A 25,533-nucleotide genomic window follows, 5' to 3' on the forward strand; every position below is an offset into this window, starting at 1 on the left:
GGCAGGGCCAAGACGAACGTCCTGGGCATCCAAGCGCAGTCATGGTGGTACCTCCAGCACTGCATTTGGTCAGGGGTCTATCTGCCACCCAGAACTCTTAGCCAACTTTGCAGAGAGTTTTCAGGGTGTGTGTGGTGGCGAGCCCCGCTGCTCCACTAAGTACATGACAGTATCTGTTCCTTTTTCCCTTGTGGATAATTTATGGACATTCCCAGCAGAATTATGATCATTGAATCTCCTTCTACTCAGGGCTCCCAAGGACCAGCTGGAGAGCCAGGGATTCAGGTAAGCTACTTAACCAAGCTATTTGGCACCGCAAATCCACTTTGCTGACCTGGGGGGTAATTACTAAAGGACTGTCCTTATAAGTATCTATTTTTGCCCTTTTGCAGGGTCCTCGAGGTCTCCCTGGGTTGCCAGGAACTCCAGGGACCCCAGGGAATGATGTAAGAACAATGTTTACCCGCTTCCCCTCTCCCCCAAACCTGTTTTAATCTGCTCTTATGCCAAGGTGCAAAGATTTGAACATGATGTTTCTGTTTTCAGGGAGCTCCAGGGAGGGATGGAAAGCCAGGTCTGCCAGGCCCCCCAGGTGACCCGGTATGTTGACAGACTGTGCCTGATTTATGTATCTTTAATGCACCCAGAAGCCAAACAGCCTACCAAGCAAGTTTTGCTGTCCAAACCAATTAGAATGCTCAGTGACTGCTTGGTGATTTTGTTTATCCCCATTATTTTCTAAAGGGGAAAAAAATTCAAGCTACATCAGCATTTTTGTGTGTGTGGTGAATACTTATTTCATGAGGGCATAATTCAGTTGTACAATTTTGCCCCAAATTGAACCTTGGCATATGTCTCAATCCCATGGAAAACTGAGTTAAAATACATAGCCACAGATTCTGTTCTTTCTAGTGCTAGTGACTAAATGAATTTCATTTTTCTAAATGAATGTTTGCGGATAAGTTTCCCACAATACGGTACATATCTATTGATTCTGTGGCTTTAAAAATGCTGAAATGATTAAATTACAAAACTGCCTTGAGTAGACTCTTTCAAAATGGGTTTAGGCACTAAATGTGTGTCCAAAGTTTTATTTTAGGTTAAACTTTGCTTTGAGTGACAGTGAAATCCCTTTAAATAGCCTCAGAATCGGCAGTTATAATTTAAGAAGCCATATGGTGCATGACATCGTATTAAGAATTTTGTATAATAAAATCCAGATCTAGCCTCTCAGTTCTAAGTCTCACAAATCCTTCTGCTTCTCACACTGTGCAGGGCTTACATGCCTTTATAAGCTATGTGCAGCGAGGTATTTTGGCCTTTAACTCCCCAATGTAGTGAATCATGTATGTATTGTCTGGGAGTCTAAAGCGTTATTGGGATTTATGGTGTCTCTCTGAAAGGACATTTTAAGACACGAGGGAGATTCTGCCTGAATCTCCCAGTATCTTATTTTGCCTATCACCTAAGTCACCTATTGGCTCTTTTGAATTCAATGAGGAACAGCTTTAAGAGAAACATCCTGTACTTTCCATATTTCTCAACAGACTGATGATTTGCTTGGCAGAGGAATGGTTTCCTTTTAACAAATGATTTGTCTTTATGTATAATTTAAAACCAATAATATGTTAAGGTTGGCATGACGGTTGCCCGGCATGACTCAGAATTGAAACGATATGTGTTTCCGTGTTCATGGTAAAGAAATGGTATTTCTCTATTTCTCAAAAATGGTTATGAACTCTGTTAGTGTCCTGTATTTGTTTCTGAAGAGGAAGCCTCATGTTAGCCAACCATCGTGATGGCAATGGGAGGCTCTTAGAAGCTTTATGATGAGAAATCTCAGCAGCTCAGCATTTTGAGGGCATACATTTGTTGTATGTTTGTATTATAAGTGCCTGTATATGTCTAAATACCTGTATTTGGTTTTTTCTTCTTATCCACAGATTGCACTTCCTCTCTTGGGAGATATCGGGGCCTTATTCAAGGTATTCTGTTGCCGTGTAAGAAATTGTGTGCTAATTTCCAGAAAAAAAATCAGAAAGGAAATCTTTGCCAGAGGTTGAGTTAGCCTGAACTAAAATTCCATTTTTTTTTTTTTTTAACGGTAGAGCATCTTTCAGACAGAAAAAGGAACATGGATCCATCTGTATCTTGTGCCATTGGTACTAATCCCCTGACTCTCTTCTTTACTGGCCTCTCATATTGGGACTGGAGGGGTGGGGAGCCAGGGCGCAGGGAGGAGTGGGTAGTTCTGAGGTGAGCTGTGAGTTCTGAGGTGAGTGGGTAGTTCTGAGGTGAGCTGTGAGTTCTGAGGTGAGTGGATAGTTCTGAGGTGAGCTGTGAGTTCTCAGGTGAGTGGGTAGTTCTGAGGTGAGCTGTGAGTTCTGAGGTGAGCTGTGAGTTCTGAGGTGAGTGGGTAGTTCTGAGGTGAGCTGTGAGTTCTCAGGTGAGTGGGTAGTTCTGAGGTGAGCTGTGAATTCTGAGGTGAGTGGATAGTTCTGAGGTGAGCTGTGAGTTCTGAGGTGAGTGGGTAGTTCTGAGGTGAGCTGTGAGTTCTGAGGTGAGTGGATAGTTCTGAGGTGAGCTGTGAGTTCTGAGGTGAGTGGGTAGTTCTGAGGTGAGCTGTGAGTTCTCAGGTGAGTGGGTAGTTCTGAGGTGAGCTGTGAGTTCTGAGGTGAGTGGGTAGTTCTGAAGTGACCTATGAGAGGAAGAGTGCCATTAACACCCTGAGCGGACTGTTTTCTCCCTGGAGTGAGCTCTCTCTTAATGGTGGTCACCACCCCCTGGGCTCTCCACTGTGAAACCCAGTCCTCCTCACAGTATATGCCCTGGCCAGTCCAGAAGGAAAAGCTGCTCAAGAAACAGCCAGTTTGAAGGCTGAGTTTTATGTCATGGGATTTTACAAAGTGCCTTACAAAATTCCAAAGCTGACAATTACCCTAACACCTGTGACTCTACTAAATAAAAATAATCTCTACCTATTATCCACCTGCTAGGGAATTAATCTCACTGCCATTTTTTTCTGTAATACTTCCCTTTATTTTATTTGTAAAACAGATGGGGGAGGATGATAACGGAACATATGTAGGATATGTATTTGCCTGTTTCTTTGTGGAATGTTAAGATTGAACCCTTTACATTCCACTTAACTTCATGTGCAGTATCTGTCAATGTATGAATGGACAGTATATTTATATACACACACATGGGCTACAGGGCTTCCCTGGTGGCTCAGCTGGTAAAGAATCCACCTGCAATGCAGGAGACCTGGGTTCAATCCCTGGGTTGGGAAGATCCCCTGGAGAAGGGAAAGGCTACCCACTCCACTGGAGAATTCTATGGACTGTATAGTCCATGGAGTTGCAAAGAGTTGGATACAACTGAGTGACTTTCACTTTCACATGGGCAACATGTATATATGTGTGATTTATTTTATATTCCTAGTATTTAGCCCTGGAGAAGGAAAAGGCAACCCACTCCAGTATTCTTGCCTGGAGAATCCTGTGGACAGAGGAGTCTGGTGGGCTGCTGTCCACCAGGTCACACAGAGTCGGACATGACTGAAGCGACTTAGCAGCAGCAATACAGTGGGAAAGAATCTGAAAAGATATATATCTATATATAACTGAATCACTTTGCTATGTACCTGAAATTAACACAGCATTGTAAATCAACTATACTTCAGTTTTTAAAAAATCAATTGAATAATCCATTCTAAAATGTTACTATTTATTTCCAAAGTCTACAGATACAGTAATTCACCTTCTTTATACTTTTTGAAACAGGGAAAGCTTTTTGGTTCTCCTAAGTCCTTAAGCATCTTGCTACCTTCATAGTTTTTCAGATTTAATAGTTGTTGTCCTACAATTAGGTATGTGTTTCTTAACTCCTTACCAGCACATTAACTAAATGAAATGATCCTGGTGGTCAAATTGGTTTGGGAAACTGCACACTCCAACTCCTTCTAATGTTTTCCAGCACTAAGAAGGACCACCATAAAGAGAATTGTTCTAACCCAGAATTTTTTAGGCAAATTGCCTCAGAACCTTTGCAATACCATACAAAATTAGTCTTCCATGGAGCATATGTTTGGAAATCAAACTTGTCCTCATATGCACTGGGTCAAAATATTGGACTTGAATAATATGGGCTTTCTTGTCAATTTCTCATCAATGGCAAATTTTAGTTCCCACTTCATGTTTAAAGATTTTTCCACTTGGTTAAAAGGATGAAAGAATAGAGGCTTCTATTGTCCTACCTTTGGTCAATTGTTAAATTTAAACTATCTCCCCCACTCAGTGATCCCTATTTTATGCCTTTCCTGATCATATGTTTATAACAATGTATTTAAAAATAAGCCTTTGTAGAGCTTTACATGATAAGAACTTTATCTTGTGAGCTCAGACATCTAAATTCAAGCCTTTCCAGATCAGCTAAAGATTACAGAGAAGGGGACGGAAAGGTAATTCCACTTAGATTTCCTATCTGCACTTGGATTTGACTTAGAAGTCAAGTCCAAGTCACTCAAGTAATTATTTCCCACATGAGTGCTTCAGCTAACAAAATGTTAGAAAGCTGTGTATAGGTTTCCAACTGATTGGGCTCTCAGAAGGAAAAATCCTGTCTTCACAGCTTTCTATTTTTTTCTTTCTTTTTTAAGGATTTATGCTCTTGGTTGTATGAGCTCTGTGATCTTGCTGATTATTCCAAACTTTATTGCCACCTCTGTTTTAACGTGCTGCTAAGCATTTGGAACTCTATGTCCTTGAATTATGAGTTTATCTTTTTTTTTTTTTTTGGCCACACCATGAGACATGTGGGATCTTAGTTCCCCGACCAGGTATCAAACCTGTGACCCCTGCATTGGCAGCATGGAGTCTTAACCACTGGACAATGAGGGGAGTGCACTGAGTTTATCTTTTAAGATAGTTTTTGCCCCCCCAAAAGTAGTCATTCTAACTGATTAAATTATAGAATGACATAGCAGTGGCCGTCATTCAGCTCTCACAAAGGTTCAGATAGAAGTTCAAATCCAATCAGAGCTCACTTTTATACATTACTGTGATGAATCTCTAAGTGATCTTATCTCTATCCTCATTAGAATTTCTGTGGCAACTGCCAAGCCAGTGTCCCTGGGCTGAAAAGCAACAAAGGAGAAGAATCAGGTGCTGGTGAGCCCGGAAAGTTTGATTCTGCAGCCCGGAAGGTAAGAAGGCGGGGCTTGAGTGTGGACCAGGGGACCCTGGAAGTCCCACATGGTGCCTTCACTTACCTGCGACTGCTCTGTCCTCTAGGGCGATCTAGGGCCACGGGGTCCTCCAGGAATCCCAGGCAGAGAAGGACCAAAGGTAGGGAAATCTCTCTTCTGTGCAGCCTTCAGTTTGGGGTTAAAAAAAAAATCCATTTTAAAATACAGTACCTTTTCTAAAAATATCTTGGAAAAGCCGTTTGCATATGTCATGTATTTGTTTCCCAATTCTGTCCAAATGACAGGCCCCAAGTGTCCTTAGAAGGATATTTTCATTTTTCCAAAGATGACAAAATGACTGAGCATACTAACTAAATGTATTGTCTTTCTAGGGGAGCAAAGGCGAGCGGGGCTACCCTGGCGTGCCTGGGGAGAAAGGTGATGAGGTAACAGACTCCTCTGACCATGGAATCCTCCCACTGAGCCTTCATACACAGGACACAACAAAAGGACATCAGTTTCCCTACAGTTCATGTCTGATGCTAAACAAATAAAAACAAAAACAGTGTTTTTTCCCAAATGTTAGCACATTTTAAATAATATGTTGATGTTTGTTGTCAGTGGTCCAGTTTTTGGGACAAGGAAATTTAAGCACAAAGTTAACATATCAGTTAATTGATATGTTTTCATGCAGGAGGTAAAAATTCTAGGTCTCTCAAGACAAAAGCAAGAGGAAAGAGGAAACTTACTGAAAAGAATCCTAAAGGAGCTCATAGAATTGAAGGGCTAGTTAGCAACCAGCCTAGGGCTAAGGGCAGCTCCAGAACTCAGTAGAACTTCCTGGTCCTCTGCCTTAACGTGACTCAGTTTCAATGACCTTGGTCTGTCTGTATCTCTGCTCAACTTTCAAACTCATGGGAGGAAAACACACACACACACACACACACACATCAAAAGGGTCTGCCTGGACTGCTTTTAATCATCTGCTCACCCTCCCACTAAGGTTCAAAGTCAAATGTGCTTTTGAGATGGTGATATAATTTTCTGACTCTCAGCCATGCCGATCTCAGGATAGCATTCTTTCCTGCATAATTCACATTAACTCTTAGAAAAACCAATTAGGATGATGAATTGTTGTTAGTTTAAACAGTTTTGATACTAATAATTCTTAATGAAAGTGGGTAAGCCATCTGGCATATATTAACCTTGATGTTAGTGTAGAAAATCATGACAATATAAAGTAGATGTATTTTTGAGCTGGAGTTATATATTTCACATTATAAATTACCATGTTATTGTTTTTAATTAATGTTGATTCTATTCAAGAAGACAGTAAGGATTGGCTTGTTTTTTTCCAAGTTAAAAATTGAGGAGCAAAGAAATACATTTATTTTCATCCATAAATAAAAGAGTAAAGGCATTTTATTTTCGAAATAAGGAAGAGTTATTGAGCTTTTGCATCTTCATGCTCCACAGAAAGTTGCACTAAAGTACAAGCATAGTATCTGATTTTAATAGTCTAACAGCTTTTAACTGCCTAGGTTCAAGAAGTAGGCTTTAAAGGCAATTGAGAAAGTAATAGCAAAAAGATCAGGAAATAATTGGAATTCGGGTTTTTTTTATAAGTGACTCTAAATTAAATTTATTAGAAGTTAACTTTTATTGATTCTGCAGTGAACTGAACCCCTCCTTAATTCCTCCACTATTTTAGTGTGCTTTTCCTTAAGTACAACTTGTGGATTTCTTTAACACAGGGTACACAGATCTTGCACAAGACTCTTAGACATTCAATTCCAGCTAGTTCATAAGGAGATTGTTTTTCATTGTTTCTTCACATCACATGAAAAGTATGAATACACCTGAGGTAATATACAACTCAGTTGGGCCTTTCGGAAGGTATGGGTCAATGCAGTTTGTTTCTCTCTGACAGATGGGAAATACTGAATATTATCTTGTCTTCTTGGACTCAGATACTCCCTGAAATTTTAATTTGTTGATTTGTTGATTTGTTTAAGTAAATGAAACTTTGCCCAAGAACATATATATTGCCAACTGGCCAAGAAATTATCCTATTTTAATACACACATAACAGTCCATGGGGGTCGCAAGAGTTGGACATGACTTAGCAACTAAACCACCACCACCAATATCTAATTACAAGACCTAAGATGTCTGTCCTACCCTTACTGGAAAAGATATAGAATGACATCACACTGTCTCTTTGAGGAATTCCCAATTACTATTTAATAATGATCATAGTCCATTTGGAAACTTAAAGAGAAGAGTTCCCTGTTGTTCTTGCTTTTACAAAGGGGACATTGCCCTCTGTCCAGTCGTTACAGATGCTCTGTCACAGCTCAAGGTAACAAACTGGCAGACACTGATAGGGCACAGACTCACCTCTTACAGTCAGAGGGGATTCTTGCTTGGAATGCAGGTCTTTTTTACAGTATTTTAGAATAATAATCAATAAGTGGGACTTGCAGAATATCTTCAGCCATAAATTGCAGCAGTGGAAAAATAAATATTCTTGATAGCAACTGAGCTATGAATGGTAAAATCAAAATATTAGAACAGGGAAAGAACTTAGTTCTAATGATCCTTGACTATCTATGCAATAAATTTTAATTTGTATTTTAGTTTGGTACAATATGCTAAATTGACTGTCTTACTCTTTAATATGTATTTGTCTTCTTTAATGACGTTCTTGTCTTCTAAAATTATCTTCTTGCCCTTTATACATCCACAGTAACTTTTACCCTTAGTACAGAATTTCAGCTTGTTCAGAGAAAGACTGCTGAGAACGATTTTTTTATTTATGGACTGAGGTTTATTTTAAAGTTTAATGTGGTCATCAAAGGTTAATGAGTCCCAAGCTTATAAATTAGACTACCTAAAGACTCAGCATCTCTAGACTGATTCAGTCTTGAGACTAAAAGTAGCAAAAAGAAGAATACATAAGAACATACATATCTTATACATGTACATATAGAGAGAATTTTATGAAAATGTGGCTATTTTGAGATAAAGCAGTTTGTGGTACACCATTTATAATCTCTAGATACTTAGAGGTCCATTCCCAAAGGAATTTTTTTTTCCTTTTCACTTATAACCCCATAAACAAGTTAATAGTGGGGGAATAAAAAGAGTCGAAACAGCATGCTAATGTGTACCACCCGCAGATGCATACACGTGTGCATGCACACACACACACACAGAGCATTGCCACTGAGGACGAACCCATCTTGAAGAAAGTTTAGATCCACATTCTTTAACACAAGTGTGCCTAAGGTTCTACCCAAGACTCTTATTACAGGAGGCATTTCAGCACTCCCAAGAAGTGCTGCTGCTTTTCTTCCAGCATTTCTTCCCCTCCTATCACATGAAAAACCTGAAGGAATATATGATCCCATTAGGCATTAGATGGACATATTCCGTAGAGCTTGATCCTTGATCCCAGTAATGCAGTGAACCCTGACCCTGTGCAACCCTGCTCTTCTAGGGCTCCCATAAACAGCTATGTAGCAATTAACTATGTAGCAATTCTACCATGGTCACTGTGTCTGATATTTACAATGTGTACCACATGTGTTGGAGAAGGCAATGGCACCCCACTCCAGTACTCTTGCCTGGAAAATCCCATGGACGGCGGAGCCTGGTGGGCTGCAGTCCATGGGGTCGCTAAGAGTCGGACACAACTGAGTGACTTCACTTTCACTTTTCCCTTTCACGCATTGGAGAAGAAAATGGCGGCCCACTCCAGTGTTCTTGCCTAGAGAATCCCAGGGACGGGGGAGCCTGGTGGGCTTCCATCTATGGGGTCACAGAGTCAGACAGGACTGAAGCGACAGCAGCAGCAGCAGCAGCAACCACATGTGTATTTCATCACAGCAAAAAGAAAGGGAACGTACGATAACAATGAATGATTTGGCACTATAAAAGGATTACTTAGTAAAGAAAATTGAATCCTGAAGAAGTGGAACCATTCAAAATAGAACTTGATACATCATATGGTTATCTGAGATAATAAATGGGTATTTTAAAGTATATTTTGCTCATCAAAGAAGTCATCTGAGTTTCTTATGGAAAATCTGAGAAATATACAAAAAGAGTAAAAGTTACTCCAATTTGTGCTTCTCAGACTGTTGGTAACATGTATACCTGTGGTGGATTCATTTTGATATTTGGCAAAACTAATACAATTATGTAAAGTTTAAAAAAAAAAAAAAAAAAGTCCTATTGTGGTCCACAATCTCGGATCCACAATTCCAAAGCTCAAATGCCTCTGAAAACCTGAGAAATTTTTCCCAAGTTTGGATTAAATTTCTTCGGCAGAAAAATGTGACCTGACGTCAAATGGAGCCAATCTATGTAGCCCATTTGGTGAGAATATCATGTGTTTTGCAATAGAAATTATTGCGTGTTCGTTAGTGGGTGCTGCCTTAAGTGCCACTGGGAGTATTATGTAATACCAGTATAAGCACATGTGTTTCCTATAAAACAAATCTGAAAATTCAGTACTCTGAAACACATCTGATATAAAGTTTCCAGATAAGACATTATGAGCCTCCATCAGTCTCATCTCTCAGGAACTGCATTTCTAATTTTTTTAATAATTTGGACCTTACCCTATGTAACATTTTGTAACTTTCCCTTTTTCTATACTATTCAATAGCTTTTGAAATATTATTTTAATAGTGAAATAGTTCATATTTTGAGCTTATTTAAATATAATATTCTGTTGCTGACGTATCTGATAAAGGAGCAAATCAATTACATAAATTATCAGTTAATCTTTGCAATTCTTCCTTGAATATATAAATGTATCCAGTGTAACTAGCATGATGCTACAAATCTAAGACAGAGCAAGAGAGGCTTTGTGTTCACTTTTATGCTTAAGCCACTAAAGGATTCCAAATTTAAATTCACTGATGAGCCAAATTTCTCAAAATGAACTGGCCAGCTAAACTAAATATGATATCATAACACAGATTCCATTGTTCCACTAGTTGAATGAAGTGTTCATGTAATCATGTATTTCTTTGATGGCATTCTGCTCCTCTGAAATTTGTATTTTCATGCTTTAGCAGTGCCGGCTTCTCAAAGATGTTATTGATGATTCTGAGGATATGTGAAATGTGAGATCAAAAATATTCAATGAATCATCAAACACATTAAATTATGTTCATTACAGATGCCATGCATGCCACAGCATTTTAGCTCAACATCCTTATTCTTAGAAAGTGGGTCTTTGCACATGACAAACACCTTGTTTCTTGATTAGCCAACATAGATGTTTTGTTTTCAATAGTCAAAATATTTGCTGAGCTAAATGCTTTGTTTCCAATGAGATAACAGATTTTATGGCAGGAACTCTCTCTTCTAGGGTCTTCAAGGAATTCCAGGCCTTCCAGGTGCTCCTGGCCCTACAGGACCGCCTGTAAGTATTTGCTACAACTGTTTCACTCACAACTCGTGTCTGCTGAGATGATGCCATGAACTAATACTCCTCCTTGCTTTTTTGTTCTCCATTCCTCCATGTAAATTTTTCAAGCATTGCCTGGAAAAGTAGCATCTGATGTCTCGGATTTTTGTTAGTGTTACCTGAGGCTGCTAGGGGTTGTGGAGACTTGTCTGTGATTAAGCAAGCCAATTTGAATAGAAGTTGGATATAGAAGAGAACATTATCTCTTTTAGTTATAATTTTTTGGCATTGACCTTTGGGATACTCAGATGGTTACACCTTACATGTTAAGCACCATAAACTAAGAATTCATTCTCTGGATGGAAAAGAAAAAAATGGGTCAGGGATTATCAGATTCAATTTCATTTTATTCAACTTTATGAATTAAAATATGCTCTGCTTTAGTTGGCACCTTTTTTCACTGTCCCTCAAACACAGTATCACATTCTTTGTGTCTTTAGGTATTCTGTTTTCTTAAAACAGAAATCTCTTTTCTTTTCCCACCTGTTAAACCCAATCTCTCCATAAAGCAGAGTGCAAAACTAGGGTTGCTGGTTAAAATATTGGATCTAAGGTTAAATTTTAATTTCATATAAATAAATGGTTTCATAGCATGTTTATCCCAAATATTGTATTTTTATTTGTTAAATCTAGCAATCCTATTCAAGCCTCAATTTTTGCAATCCTCCTCTCCTTAGAGTTCCTATGCAAATGGTATGTAGGAATGTAATCATGATCCTTAATGTTTTGAATCATGGATTTGCCATAATGAAAATTTTACCGTTCATGCTTTCACCGCAGTTATATTGAACAAAGCTGAGTTTAAATTGTAGGCTAAAATTAAAAGTTAAGAGCAAAAATTGTGAAAGGAATCATGGAAATTATAGCTAACTGTTCTCAAAAAAGATTTTAAATTAAATTTTGTTTTCCATTGGTAAAATGCAGATCGCATAACTCAATATGCACCTTGTTAATTCTGCTCTATGAAGTATTAAAATGTTGATCACTACCAAAATTATAGCTCATTTTGGAAGGCATAATGTTATGTAAATTGCCATTTAAACAGCAAGGCTAAATTTTTAAATGTATTAAAAGGTTCCAATTAAGGTCATTAAATGTGGTTGGCCAAGGTGAAAAAGCGACCACAAATACAAATTTTTTCCTTCCAAGGGCTTATCAGCAGGATACAGCTGCAGTATCAGCCTGAAGAAATATATGCTTATAGGACTGATTTAATTATGATCAAATGACCTTCAAAATGTATCAGTTTGAGCAACCAACTTCCAACATGCTTGGCTTTTCTTGTTGTTTCGGTAACAAACTTAGTTTTGTGTTTTACAGGGCTTATTAGGAAGAACGGGACACCCTGGCCCCATGGGAACAAAGGGTGACAAGGTACAGAGGGAAAATCTCACTTACTGTCCAAACCAGGGTTTGGGGTGGATGCAAGGTAAGACCACTTTTAGAGAAAGTCTGGAAAATCAAGCAAAGCTTCAAAGTAGGACAGGTGTCAGGGAAGGGGGCTTGGAAGGACAGAGGTCCCGAAATTGGTCTGAATACAAGAGAAATGCTCCCAGGGAAAAGGATGAATAGAATGTGGGTACCACATGCCAGCTCCAGGCTGTATACTAGGTCCTGGGCATCCACTGTGTGAAGAACAGGGCGAGAGCCACCTCCTGACGATAGTAGGAAGGTGGGTAGTATCGGGGCCTCCAGCCACAGGTGCCAAGGCTCCCAACAGCTCACAGCTCTCAGCATCAGGATTCCAGTAACTGATGGGCTTGCTGAGGAAATCTGCAAGTTTCATCCTTTGAGAGTCATAGGGGAAGTCCTATAAAGAACCATCACAGCTTGCTTCATGGGGAGTCCAGTCAATGAGTCAGCAGGGAAGGGCAGCAAAAGAGGGGTCTCAGCAGGAAGTTCACACGGTACCCGATTTAATATCTGAAGCCCCCCACCACCGCCCACCACAGTGTGATAGAGCCAGCACCTGAGTCACGTGGACTAACTATTCAGATTCGAGAAATTTAAGAATCAGGAATCCATGAGCCGCTTCAGTGGCTCGTACCCCGAAATGCCCACAATGGGCATAATGGCATCAAAGAGCAGAGGAATCCCCCTCCCCCAAATTGAAAAGCGACCGTGTGCATATTCTAGACAGTCTCACACATTTTTCTCTGATAGCATCCTAGGGAGTTTGCCCAGCCCCACCAGCCTTTTCTCCATGTTCTTGATGGAAATTATTCTGTTGGAGATTTGCCTTTTGAGGTTAATGGGAATTCCACACAGAGATGAGCTTTGGGCCACAGTCGAGAATGAAAATTGTGCCAGAAAAAAAAAAGTCCTTTCAGTAGGCACATGTTTTCCTTGTTTGTTGTCCTCTTGCAGTTCAGGAGAACCATGACATAATTCTCTGAAGGGCTCTGCCGGCAGCCTGCAGGACCTGATTTGTCTTAGAGAGAAACATGCAGTACACTCATTGTTACTCAGCCTCAGGGAGATACATGGCAAGAAAATCTTTACAGTTGGTCTTTATTGATAAAGACACAATCAGGAGGTTTATATGACTATTTGGTTTATAATGAAAAAAATGGGGAGATTGAAATGAAACCCATCAAATTTATGAAAATGGACTAAAATCCCTCAAAATTCTTGAGCATGATAAGTAAGAATTTACTCTCTGATTCTTCTTTAATTAACCATTTCTTGCCATTGCCCCTGATAATCAAGAGACTAGGAGATTGTTAGAGGCTATTCTTTAAAAAAAAAAAAAAAAAGCAGTTACAGGAAGAACTGGTTAAAGACACCAAAGGGAGTATCGTGCCTCTGCTTATCATGGACTAGTAACCAGCCTATGTTTTATAAAAATATAAGTCAAATCCCAAGTTTCAAGTTTCAGCTTGAATTCATTTTTCAAAGATGTCGTTTTCAGTCTGCCTTGCCTGGAAGCAGAATGTCTGAGGCTGTTTATGTTGTATAGAATGTTTCCTTTAAATAGCACTGTCCCTCGGTCACCTCTGCTCAAGGGGACACGCCTGACATTAACTTGGGTAGTGAGAGAGGTTTCTCCCCCTGCAGACACAACTCAGATTGTTATTTTCCACTTTAGTTAAAGTATGTGGATGCCCCCTCTGGTTCCCCAAAGATGAAGGTGGTGGGGTGAGGATCTGCCCCAGAGAGCCGAGTCCCTGAGCCATCCCCACTTGCAGGAAGTCTGCTTTGCACCCCGAGGTGGGGAGAGTTCCCCCAGTTGCGCTCAAAGCCCAGGACCTCATCGCCTGGTTGCCTGGCTCCATCTGAAAATAAGCTTTGTCCATGGGGGTCAAACGTTGAAGATCTATCTGAATGCCTGTGGGAAAAGACGTTTAACTTTCCTGTGGGCTAGTAATTCCCCAGGTGAAGAAAAAAGCCGAGCTGAATAAGACTTTGCAAGGCTGACAAAATGGCAAGTCATATCAGTTTCAGAATGTCTGGTTCATAAACCTGGGGTAGAAACGTCTGTCACTGATGTTGGTCTGTCTACCCTTCGCAGGGCAGTGAGGGGCCCCCTGGGAGACCTGGACCGCCCGGACCACCTGTGAGTCGTTTCATGTTTAAAACATAAATGCATGCTTCTCCTTGAGGCTTTTTATAAGCAGTAAAGTCCTATTGTCTAGCACAAGGAACTATATTCAGTATCCTGCAATAAACATATCATAATGGAAAAAGTGGGGGGGAAGCCTTTTGTAAAGGTGTTGGACTTCAAGGATAAAAGTCGTCTGAGTTTTATGTATGAATTTGAATGGCAGCCAGTATGGCTTGGGGAGCTCTGACTCCCTGTGAGCTCAGCCCTGAGGCACAGCACTCAGGTTTGCATACTGTGGGCCTCCCTGCTGTGGGCTCAGTTCACCTGGGGGTGCCTGACTCACCACTTCCTGCCGAGGGGATGCTCGAAAAGTCATTTAACCTCAATGAGCCTCATTCATGGAAAATAGAGGGGCCATAAAGAGATCCCTTCCAGCATTGTGAGATGATAGAAAAATTGTGTTGTGCTGTGTGTGTTTATTACTATCCATGATGCCTGAGATGCTAGGAAACTCTATTTATACAGCGCTTAGTGAATGAAATGTACAAGGGCCATCAGTGTTCTCCTCAGGGCTGAGACAGATGTTGTCAGGAGGCTGGGGAGAAGACAGGTGCCTCTCCCTGGAGCAAGTCTGCCCTCAAGTGGGGTCTCGCTTGAACAGCATCTCAGCTTCCATCTCGCCGAATGTTCCTTCCCATTGGCCTCAGAGGGAGAGTTTAAGAAGCCAAACTCACCCAAAGCGGGCAGAAGTCATCTGTGACTTTTTTTGGAGAAAAATAATCGAAAGTTTAATAACATGTGCACCTCTTATATACAAGGGAAACATCCAGGAAAACTGGGTAACTCCCTGAAATGGCCCAAGTCATCACCTGAAATACCGTCTTCACCAAAAAGCAAAAGAAAGGAAGTGTATGTTGTTGTGCCGATTTATGTCTTAGCTTTCTCCATTGGTAAGTTTCTTGAGATTCCGAAGACAACAAAGATAGGTTGCTTGTCTGTGTGCTTTGCACACTTCAGTGAAGACATCAGCATCTGTTTTCCTAAACCTGCTCTTCATTTTACTTACCTTCTCCCTTGACACGGAAGCAGGGCAGACAGCACCTGAGGCTCAAACACTAAAATGCACTCCCTCCCTAGTGGACAGCACAGCAAACTGCAACAGGAGCCCACAAAGGGGACCTGTATTTTACAATGGACTTAAGAAATCGCCCTTCCTCCTCCCACCTGGATTCTCCATAGCTATTTATTCTTCAAAACAAATTAAATGCTGTCTCTCCTGGGAACCCTCCCACCCTGGCCCTAGAAATCTCAGACAAAAGTATCCTTTGCCCTCCAGGACTATATACAGTAGACATTCAGCATTTGTCAAACTGCTGAATTGAATTGTCAAATGGATGAGTGAAGAACTAAAGGAATAAATGAACAAAGCTTTTTTCCTTCCTTCACAAGTGTTTGCAGGATGCACGCAGGTCACGTGCCCTGAGCACTGCTGGCTACCATGGTCCAAAAGCAGGGCAATGAAGGACCTTCAGTTTTGCAGCTAAAATGTGGAAATCACAGTAAAGGAAAATGCAAGTTATTGATTCTATGGGGATTTTTTTTTTTTTTTAAAAAAAAGGCTAAAAGATCTGAACTAAAATTTTCATGTGCAAATTTTTCCTGAATGCTAAAATATATGACTATGAAAGCCTCTCAAATGAGTTCTCTTTAAAGTGTTAGCCTGGGACTTGATTCACAGATCAATTTTATTAGGAAGTTTCTATTCCCTATTGTTGTAAAGTATATAATTTTGTAGTACATCCACACAGGGTTGTGTATAAAATCGTATCCCCTGTTTCTCTTAATTTTCTATTCAGTATGAAAAGACTGTGGGAAAAAATTACCTTTCAGTAGCCAAATTGTTCCCTATTCACATCTTCATCAGCACTCCTGTATTATGGCCTGCAGGTCAGCAGGCTGTAAACAGTTAGCATAAATAGGCAATTCAGAAACTGAATTTTAATGAGCAAATAATATTTTCCTCTGAATACATTAGTGTGTCATCTGTCAAATCAGTACATTCATCACAGTCCTGCAGACAGTGTGTGTGTGTGCTCCAGGTGGAGCTCGCATGCCTTTGGGATTTTTTCCTCTACATTTGCTTTAGAAAAACCAAAAATGGAAACACTGTTATTTTTACTGATAGCATTAAGCTCAGTTTCTAAAATAGAATAGGAAAAATATCATTTGGTAAAACAACAAAGTTAGAGACTCTCACTGTTAACGTAAAAGAATAATTCAATATCTCATTTCTCCTCAAGGGTGTACCATTCAATGAAGGGAATGGAATGAGCAGTTTATATAAAATCCAGGTATTTACTTTTCTAATTATGTAAAGTCACTTTATGGTTCCAGGTTACTACAAATTCTCTCACCTTTTTCTTTCTCTTTTGAAGGGAGGTGTGAACGCTCCCAGTTACCCAGGGCCCCCCGGCCCCCCTGTGAGTATAGTTGTTTATCATGAAGCCTATTTTCACTGAACAGTCACATATACACAACAAAAAGACATCCTAAGGTCACTGAAAATTATGCATTAGAAATATAACCAAAATGTTCTGCGGGAGGAAATAAATGAAACCAATAATAATAAGATTGTACACAAAATAAAGAAGAATTGCATTATGCGTAGAGATGTCACATTTTGGAAATCTGAGAACTAAATCAACGTCCAGGCGATCGCCATCATGGGAGTTCTATCAAGTTAGATTTCGTCATCTTATGCTTCAAATCCAAACGGTAGCAAAGCAAGGCTTGCACATATTTTTACATGTATTAAAGCAAATTGGACAAAAATTCTTCATAGTTTGTGATTTTGCTTCAGTCGTTGTTTTCAAGGTGACTTCTCACATTTTTCTTACAGGGCCCCAAAGGCGATCCTGGCCCAGTGGTATGTATATTCCCATGTTTTGTGTCATTTAGAAAATACATCTTTATTAGTGTTTAGAAGAGCTTCAGGAGCAATGCCTTCCTTCTGAGATGTGTGTCAGTGAGCATGAAGGCAGCAGGCCCGCTCCTCATCTCAGAAAGCCTCAGTCCTGATGTCACTGCCCTTGACATTCCCCCATCAGTGCATTTGGAGAAATCACCCTGGGCTGGAAAGAGATACATATAAAGCTCCTGAGAAATAGAGCATTTTCTTCCAATAGAACTATTCTGATGATCATGAAAGTGGATCATGAAAGAAAAATATTAGTGGATCATGAAAGAAAAATATTTATTGAAAAGAAATTCTTTAAGATGTCTGCCATAGCTCCCAACAACGACAACAGAGATAGGGGCTGTTTATTTACTTTCAGTCTGAGGCAGTTTTTCTGGAGGAGATTTGGTGAGCTGTGATAACCCCGTTTACTGCGAGTGATGTGTCGGGAGGTTAACCCTCCGCCTGGGGAGAGATCCTGTCCTCCAGCCCCACAAGGATGATGACTGCGGTCAGGCATCCTCCTCAACCACGAGGTGTCCCTGGAAAAGTTCTGCCAAATGCAGTTAGATTACTTTTATTCCCTGGCTGACTTATCTGTCATGTCCTTTACAAGCAGATGCTCTGTCCTTCATATTTCATTTCTCTGTACTTTGACCTTTGGATATATGCTTGAAACTCAGATGTACCTGAAACCGATATAAATTTTCAAAGCACTTTCCATTGCTGTGAGAAGAGATTGAAGGCCCTTTCGTTACAGTGGAGTTTGGTAAAACTAGATGGATACATTTTAAACAAGCAGGACAGCCATAAAAAGCAATCTTTTCACATCTAAATACATTTTCAAAGGAGGTGCATGAAAGAGCTTTTTGTTGTGGTTATTGTTAGGCAGTTAAAAACTGATTTGTTTTCCCCTAAAATCATGAATTAACCCAGTTAGAAGCATTTTCCAAATATGTCATGTGGGAGTTTCCTTTGTTTTGTTACTCATGCTGTGCTTTCTTTATCTGTAACATTTTTTAATGCTTTAATCCACTATATCCTTCATTCGACTATTGGTCTTCTTTCATCTTATTGATAAAAATTTCTTCTTGGTATTTCCTTCTCTCTCTCACACACACACACACATCCCTTCTGGATCATTTAGGAGCACACAGCCTTCTCACTGCCTTCCCCAAAACACCAAAGTTTTTTCATTAGGTGAGAAAAACATATAATAAGAAAGGATAAGTTATATTTATTTGGATTGGAAAGTGGGTGGTAACAAAAATGTAGGTAGATGTGAGTAGAATCTGAAGAGATGAGGCTTTGATTTTTCTTAGCTGCCACAAAGGATAAAGAATAAACACTAAGTGAAGGCTGTTCCTTGCTTTTAGAGGCGTGAATTAAGTGGGTGAAGCACAAAATTGGAATCATAAAATGTGAAATCATGAAATTAACCACTGTGTACTCCTTCAGGTTTATCTTAGATGAAACTTTAGATTATTCCTTTGGAATTCATGTTACCAGTTGCCCCTAGGTAGAGAAATACTACCTCATACCACAGAGATAAGCCAAGAATGGTGGAATCACAGGTCACTGAATAGGGTGAAGTGAAGTTCAGTTGTGTCCAACTCTTTGCGACCCCATGGACTATACAGTCCATGGAATTCTCCAGACCAGAATACTGGAGTGGGAAGCTGTTCCCTTCTCCAGAGGATCTTCCCAACCAACGGATCAAACCCAGGGCTCCCCCCTTGCAGGTGGATTCTTTACTAGCTGAGCCACAAGGGAAACCCAAGAATACTGGAGTGGGTAGCCTATTGCTTCTCCAGCGGATCTTCCCAACCCAGAAATCAAACCAGGGTCTCCCGCATTGCAGGTGGATTCTTTACCAGCTGAGCTACCAGGTCACTGAATAGACAACGGAAACTCCCCTTGGGGCTTTGGGGGAAGATTTACTCTTCCAGCCTCCTTCAAACCCCAGGCTACCAGATCTGCATCACTGTCTCTAATCTTCTCAGTGAAACATTGCAGATAAAAATCACCCTGATTGAATTTATTCTTTCCTGAAGTGATCCATTTCATTCCCTTGGTATTCAATTTATAATTGGTTTTCAATTAAATATTTATTATTAGCTACTTTCAAACAAATGTCAATTGATTGGCTGAGCACTGTTCAACCAATTCCTCTGTCTTAAGGATAACTGAGAATATAAACAAGGAGAATCAAAGAGCTTATTTCCTTTGTCAATGACCCAAGGCCTCTATTACAGAGCTTCATGCAGAATAGAATCTAAACATCTTTTTTTCTGATTGGCAGGTTACATATTGGTAGATGTCTAAAAAGATTTTTGGAGCAAAGAAAGTATCCAGATCATATGCTTCTCATTAAGCATCTCATAATAAGGACAATATCATAACTCATAATAGAAGTTAGTGTTGGTAGTATTTTTGAAGTAGATTAGCATTAGGCATGCAAAAATTTATAGAGAATGGACATTTATAGAGAATGGACTTGGAAAGCTACATTTTCTATATGATTATGTTGAAAGTATCCAGTGTCCTGAGAATATATTTGTAGTTAACATTAATTTATGGTTCACAGCAAACTGTGGAAAATTCTTAAAGAGATGGGCATACCAGACCACTTAATCTGTCTCCCAAGAAACCTGTATGCAGATCAAGAAGCAATAGTTAGAACTGGACATGGAACAATGGACTGGTTCAAAATTGGGAAAGGAGTACATCAAGGCTGCTTATTCAACTTACATGCAGAGTACATCATGCGAAAAGCCAGCCTGGATGCATCACAAGCTGGAATCAAGATTTCCAGGAGAAATATCAACAACCTCAGATAAGCAGATGATACCACTCTAATGGCCAAAAGTGAAGAGGAACTAAAGAGCCTCTTGATGAGGGTGAAAGAATAGAGTGAAAAAGCTGGCCTGAAGTTCAGCATTCAAAAAACTAAGATCATGGCATCCGGTCCCATCACTTCATGGCAAATAGGAGGGAAAAACAGATTTTATTGTGGCAGATTTATTTTCTTGGTCTCCAAAATTTCTTCAGACAGTGGCTGCAGCCTTGACACTAAAAGAATCTTGCTCCTGGGAAGGAAAGCTATGACAAACATAAACAATATTAAAAAATGGAGACATCACCTTGCTGACAAAGATCCGTCTAGTCAAAGCTATGCTTTTTCCAGTAGTCATGTACAGATATGAGAGTTGGACCGTAAAGAAGGCTAGGCTTGAAAAACTGATTCTTTCAAATTGTGTTGCTGAAGAAAGACTCTTGAGAGTCCCTTGGACTGCAAAGACATCAAACCAGTCAATCCTAAAGGAAATCAACCCTGAATATTCATTGGAAGGACTAATGCTGAAGCTCCAATACTTTGGCCACCATATATGAAGAGTTGACTCACTGGAAAAGACCCTGATGCTGGGAAAGATTGAAAGCAAAAGGAGAAGGGGGCGACAGAGGATGAGATGGTTAGATAGCATCACTGACTCAATGGACATCAATTTGAGCCAACTGTGAAAGATAGTGAGGGACAGGGAAGCCTGGTATGCCACAGTCCACAAGGTTGCAAAATTGGACACGACTTAGTGACAGAACAACAACAATCAAACCACTTCAGTTCAGTTCAGTCATTCAGTCGTGTCCTACTCCTTGCGACCCCACGAATTATAGCACGCCAGGCCTCCCTGTCCATCACCAACTCCCGGAGTTCACTCAGACTCATGTCCATCGAGTCAGTGATGCCATCCAGCCATCTCATCCTCTGTCATCCCCTTCTCCTCCTGCCCCCAGTCCCTCCCAGCATCAGAGTCTTTCCCGATGAGTCAACTCTTAGCATGAGGTGGCCAAAGTACTGCAATTTCAGCTTTAGCATCATTCCTTCCAAAGAAATCCCAGGGCTAATCTCCTTCAGAATGGACTGGTTGGATCTCCTTGCAGTCCAAGGCACTCTCAAGAGTCTTCTCCAACACCACAGTTCAAAAGCATCAATTCTTCAGCACTCAGCTTTCTTCACAGTCCAACTCTCACATCCATACATGACTGCTGGAAAAACCATAGCCTTGACTAGACAGACTTTCATTGGCAAAGTGATGTCTCTGCTTTTGAATATGCTATCTAGGTTGGTCATAACTTTCCTTCCAAGGAGTAAGCGTCTTTTAATTTCATGGCTGCAATCACCATTTGCAGTGATTTTGGAGCCCAGAAAAATAAAGTCTGACACTGTTTCCACTGTTTCCCCATCTATTTCCCATGAAGTGATGGGACCAGATGCCATGATCTTTGTTTTCTGAATGTTGAGCTTTAAGCCAACTTTTTCACTCTCCACTTTCACTTTCATCAAGAGGCTTTTAAGTTCCTCTTCACTTTCTGCCATAAGGGTGGTGTCATGGGCATATCTGAGGTTATTGATATTTCTCCTGGAAATCTTGCTTCCAGCTTGTGCTTCTTCCAGCCCAGCATTTCTCATGATGTATTCTGCATATAAGTTAAATAAGCAGGGTGACAATATACAGCCTTGACGTACTCCTTTTCCTATTTGGAGCCAGTCTGTTGTTCCATGTCAACCCACTTAGTCTCTCTTAATTTAAAACCCATAATGTTTATTGTTATAAGTTAGCAGCTTCCTTCGCCCTAACCTTTCTAAATGGGTTCCTTGAGGACCTAAAGTTTACAGTAAGCTGTGACCATACAGCAGCATATGTAACAGATTTTTTTAATAGAAAGGCTTACTCATCTCCTCTCAGTGACCCATCAGCAGTAACTGCCCCTGGGGCTGTCCTCTGAAGCGCCAAAGTTCATGTCCAGCTCCAGGGAATATTGAGGGATGATAAACTTTGGTTTGAGGGCTCCATCTTTAGTCTTGTTTTCTGACAATCTGGAATCCTTAGGTACCTCACAAATGCAAATTTATTAAAGCCCAGCCTTTTCTTCTATCTCTTATTGAAATTGGAGTTATCACTGACTAGAGGAATTCATTCAGAGCAGATTCTTAATCAGAATAAAAACAGTTAATTAGAAAAAATACTCATACTTCAGGGAATAGCTTTATTTTCTAACTATTTTCAAATACCAAATGCAAGAATACAGATGCTTGAAAAGAGAGCATACTGTTTGCTTGCTAAATTACCAATCAGTATTTGAGAGAGTACTTTCTAGGCAAAAAAATAAAAAATCCTTGCTTTTGAAATGAATGATTTAAAAACCTTTGATTGTTGCTTTTGTGTTCTTATGTTCATATTTAACAGGGAGAACCTGGTGCAATGGGGTTGCCAGGACTAGAAGGATTTCCTGGTATAAAGGTAAGTGCAGGGTTCAGCGTGTGCTCACCAGTTCAACATTCAAAAATGTTTACTGAGCACCTACCATTGGGCCAGGAGCTGTTTTAGGTTTGGGGATACCTAAGAGAACAAAATAGACAGAAATCTCTGTCCTTGTGAAAATTATGTTCTAAGCGGGAAATACAGAAACTTAAGAGAATAAATACAAATAATTAATAATCTTGTTAGTAAGTGCTGTAGAAAGAAAGAAAAAGTAGAGGCGATTAAAGGGCATCAGGAGTGCAGAAGGGGAGGGTGTGATTTTAAATCAGGTGGTCTGAGAAATCAGGAACTAAGCAGACTTGGAAGGGGTGGGGGGATGGTGAGTTAGCTAAACCCCTGAAGCCAGAAGGAAGAAAGTTCCAGGCAAGATGAGTAAGTTCTTGAGATTTAATGTATAGCAGGGTGATGCTAGGTAACAATACTAAATGTATGCTTGAAATTTGCTAAGTGTTCTCAACACACACACAGACACACACACAGTGACCTGTGAGAGGTGATGGAGATGTGAATTAGCTTGATTATGGTGATCATTTACCAATATATATGTATATCACATCATCAAACTGTATACCTTAAATATATACAACTAGAAAAAGAAGGTCTTAAATGCCCTGAGATGGGAACAATCCTGTACATTCAAGGAGACCCGCGAGTGAGCGAGGGAAGCATGCTAGGAGATCAGGTCAGAGAGGTGGGGTGGAGGTGAGGGGCAGCCCTGCCCAGCAGTGCTGCTTGCTGGCCCATGGAGGACCAGGGCCAGTCTGCAAGTTTTGTCATGGGTTTGGAGGCAGGGTAAGCACACAGATGGAGAGCAAGCATGTAAACAACTTGACTTTTGACATGGCCATAATATGCAAACATGTGACCCACGTTGGTTCATGATGCATTAGAAAATCAATAAGCAAGTAAATTGCTCCTTCACCACAGGTAGTTTGAGAAGCACTAATTAATAAAGAGGCTTATCAGCCATCGTAAAGACTTTCTCTCTCACTCTGAGTGAAATATGGAGCCAGTGGTGGCTTCTGAGTAGAAAAGTGACATACCTGCAGCTGGAGTGTAAGGAAAGCTCCTCTGTCCATGGGATTCTCCAGGCAAGAATACTGGAGTGGATTGCCATGCTCTCCTCCAGGGGATCTTCCTGACCCAGGGATCGAACCCATGTCTCTTATATCTGCTTATATCTGCTGCATTAGCAAGCGGATTCTTTACCAGTAGCACCGCCTGGGAAGCCCAATGGGACAGGGAAGACACAGACTACGCCCATATATGGGGCAGTGGTGTTGGCTCAGACAAGAGCAGAATCAGTGGAGCTCCTGAGGAGGCTGAGGCTCTGGACATGTTGTGAAGGAAGGGCAATAGGGCTGACGGGATCTGGAGAGAGATCAGGGATGGCTCCAAGGTGCTTGACCTGAGCACCTGAGATGATGGCATGTTATTAACAGAAATGAGGAAAGCTCTACACAGAGTCTGTTCAGAGAGGGTAGGATGAGAATGATCCATAGTATAATTTTGGACATGGGACCAATTATGGGAATTATCTACTAGACAGCATAGTGGGGGTACTGGAGTAGGTGGTACAATAGAAAGGTGTAGAGTTTAAAAAGAGGTCCAAGTGCAGATATAAATTGATTGTGTAAGCCTATAGGTGCTATCTGAAAGTCAAGAGCCTGGAAAAGATCACCAAGAGAATGACAGTAGATTTTTTTTAAAGAGGAGAGGATCACAGACTGAGCCTTGAAGCCCTCCAATATTAAGATCAGGAAGAAAGCAGGGGGTGAACAAGGGAGACTGAGATGCAGGGACCAGAGGTCTCATCTGAGAGTGAGGTAGGGAGAAGAGTTTGGAAGTTTGAGGAAAAGGTCTTCTACGAGAGGGCAAGTCCAGGAACCACAGAGTGTGGTGGCTGAGCAGAAGCCCCTCGAGACTCATGGTCATGAACTGAAATGAAACCAGTCAGTGAGATTGTGTCCATGCGCACAGAGCAGGAGGGGAGCTGGGTTTAAACGAGTTCCCGTTTTGACAAATAAGTGAGAGACGTGCGGATGGAACTGTGAGCCAGCAGTATATATAGGGAGTGATTCTAACCAGTGACCATGGGATCTAAACTAGATACACAAGTAAGAGGGGCCATCTAGGGAGTGAAGGAGCATGAAAACTTTTCTACCAGGGATGGTAGAGAGGTCTTTGTGACATCAAAATTTTGGGGGGTTCAAGGTACTCAAGGGAGTGATTTACAATGATGGAAGATGGTGGTCCAAGCTTGGAATGCAGGCAGTGGAGGTTACAGAGAGATACTGTTTTTGATTAGGTCTCAGGTATAATTATGGAAATAAGAGTTCTGCCAGATAATTAAATTAGACTGATTCAAAGTACTGTGAGACCCAATCGTTGGAAGGACCATATGATCAGACAGGAGCCCTCTTAACTTCATCTTTATCAGATATGCAAATATTTCCATTGAATGAAAAGCCCCATTCATTTCCAGGGTAAAAATCCTGCAGTTTAAAAGAGCAAAGTGAACTGAGGACTATCTGTTTAGGTCCTTCACCCATTTTTATACTAGTTCTTTCTTTTTTTAACTGTAGCTACGGTTTATATAATGAAGACACTACTTCTATATTATATGATGGAGTCTTTATCCTAATTGGTCCTTGCCTTTCAGTTTTATGTTTAATCTTACAGAATTTATATGGAGTATAATGCAAAGAGAGGAATTAGACTTTTTCAAAGAAATTATTCAATTATTAGCACTATTTGTTGAATAATACAGCCCTTTCTTTACTAAAACCCTATTGTAAATGTTGGTCTGTTCCTGAACTTGCTGTTATATTGCATTGATATACTGCTTAATCTTGGGCCAATATTCCATATTTCAATTATTATAGCTTTATTGCATGCTGAAATATGGTATTGCTAATGTCTTTATTATTCTTCTTTTACTTTTTCTCTTATCCTCAAGTATATTTATTATCCCAAGTGAACTGTAATATCATTTGATCAAGCTGCAATTTGTAAAAATTGCATTAAATTTATAAA

The 25,533-nt window shown here is 40.3% G+C and overlaps 1 protein-coding gene across 1 annotated transcript in view; it reads left to right on the top strand.

The window, feature by feature from the left end:
• COL19A1 (collagen type XIX alpha 1 chain) overlaps nucleotides 1–25,533 on the top strand; it is a 431,873-nt gene that overhangs the window by 360,524 nt on the left and 45,816 nt on the right. The window contains exons 27-40 of the mRNA XM_015472743.3: nucleotides 250–285; nucleotides 393–446; nucleotides 547–600; nucleotides 1,944–1,985; nucleotides 5,102–5,206; nucleotides 5,295–5,348; nucleotides 5,581–5,634; nucleotides 10,575–10,628; nucleotides 11,994–12,047; nucleotides 14,185–14,229; nucleotides 16,518–16,568; nucleotides 16,653–16,697; nucleotides 17,117–17,143; nucleotides 22,423–22,476. Of these exons, the coding sequence (XP_015328229.2) occupies nucleotides 250–285; nucleotides 393–446; nucleotides 547–600; nucleotides 1,944–1,985; nucleotides 5,102–5,206; nucleotides 5,295–5,348; nucleotides 5,581–5,634; nucleotides 10,575–10,628; nucleotides 11,994–12,047; nucleotides 14,185–14,229; nucleotides 16,518–16,568; nucleotides 16,653–16,697; nucleotides 17,117–17,143; nucleotides 22,423–22,476 (729 nt within the window). The remainder of the gene's footprint in view (nucleotides 1–249; nucleotides 286–392; nucleotides 447–546; nucleotides 601–1,943; nucleotides 1,986–5,101; nucleotides 5,207–5,294; nucleotides 5,349–5,580; nucleotides 5,635–10,574; nucleotides 10,629–11,993; nucleotides 12,048–14,184; nucleotides 14,230–16,517; nucleotides 16,569–16,652; nucleotides 16,698–17,116; nucleotides 17,144–22,422; nucleotides 22,477–25,533) is intronic.

Source organism: Bos taurus, chromosome 9 (genome assembly GCF_002263795.3).
Source record: "Bos taurus isolate L1 Dominette 01449 registration number 42190680 breed Hereford chromosome 9, ARS-UCD2.0, whole genome shotgun sequence".
In the NCBI taxonomy this organism is placed as follows: domain Eukaryota; kingdom Metazoa; phylum Chordata; class Mammalia; order Artiodactyla; family Bovidae; genus Bos; species Bos taurus.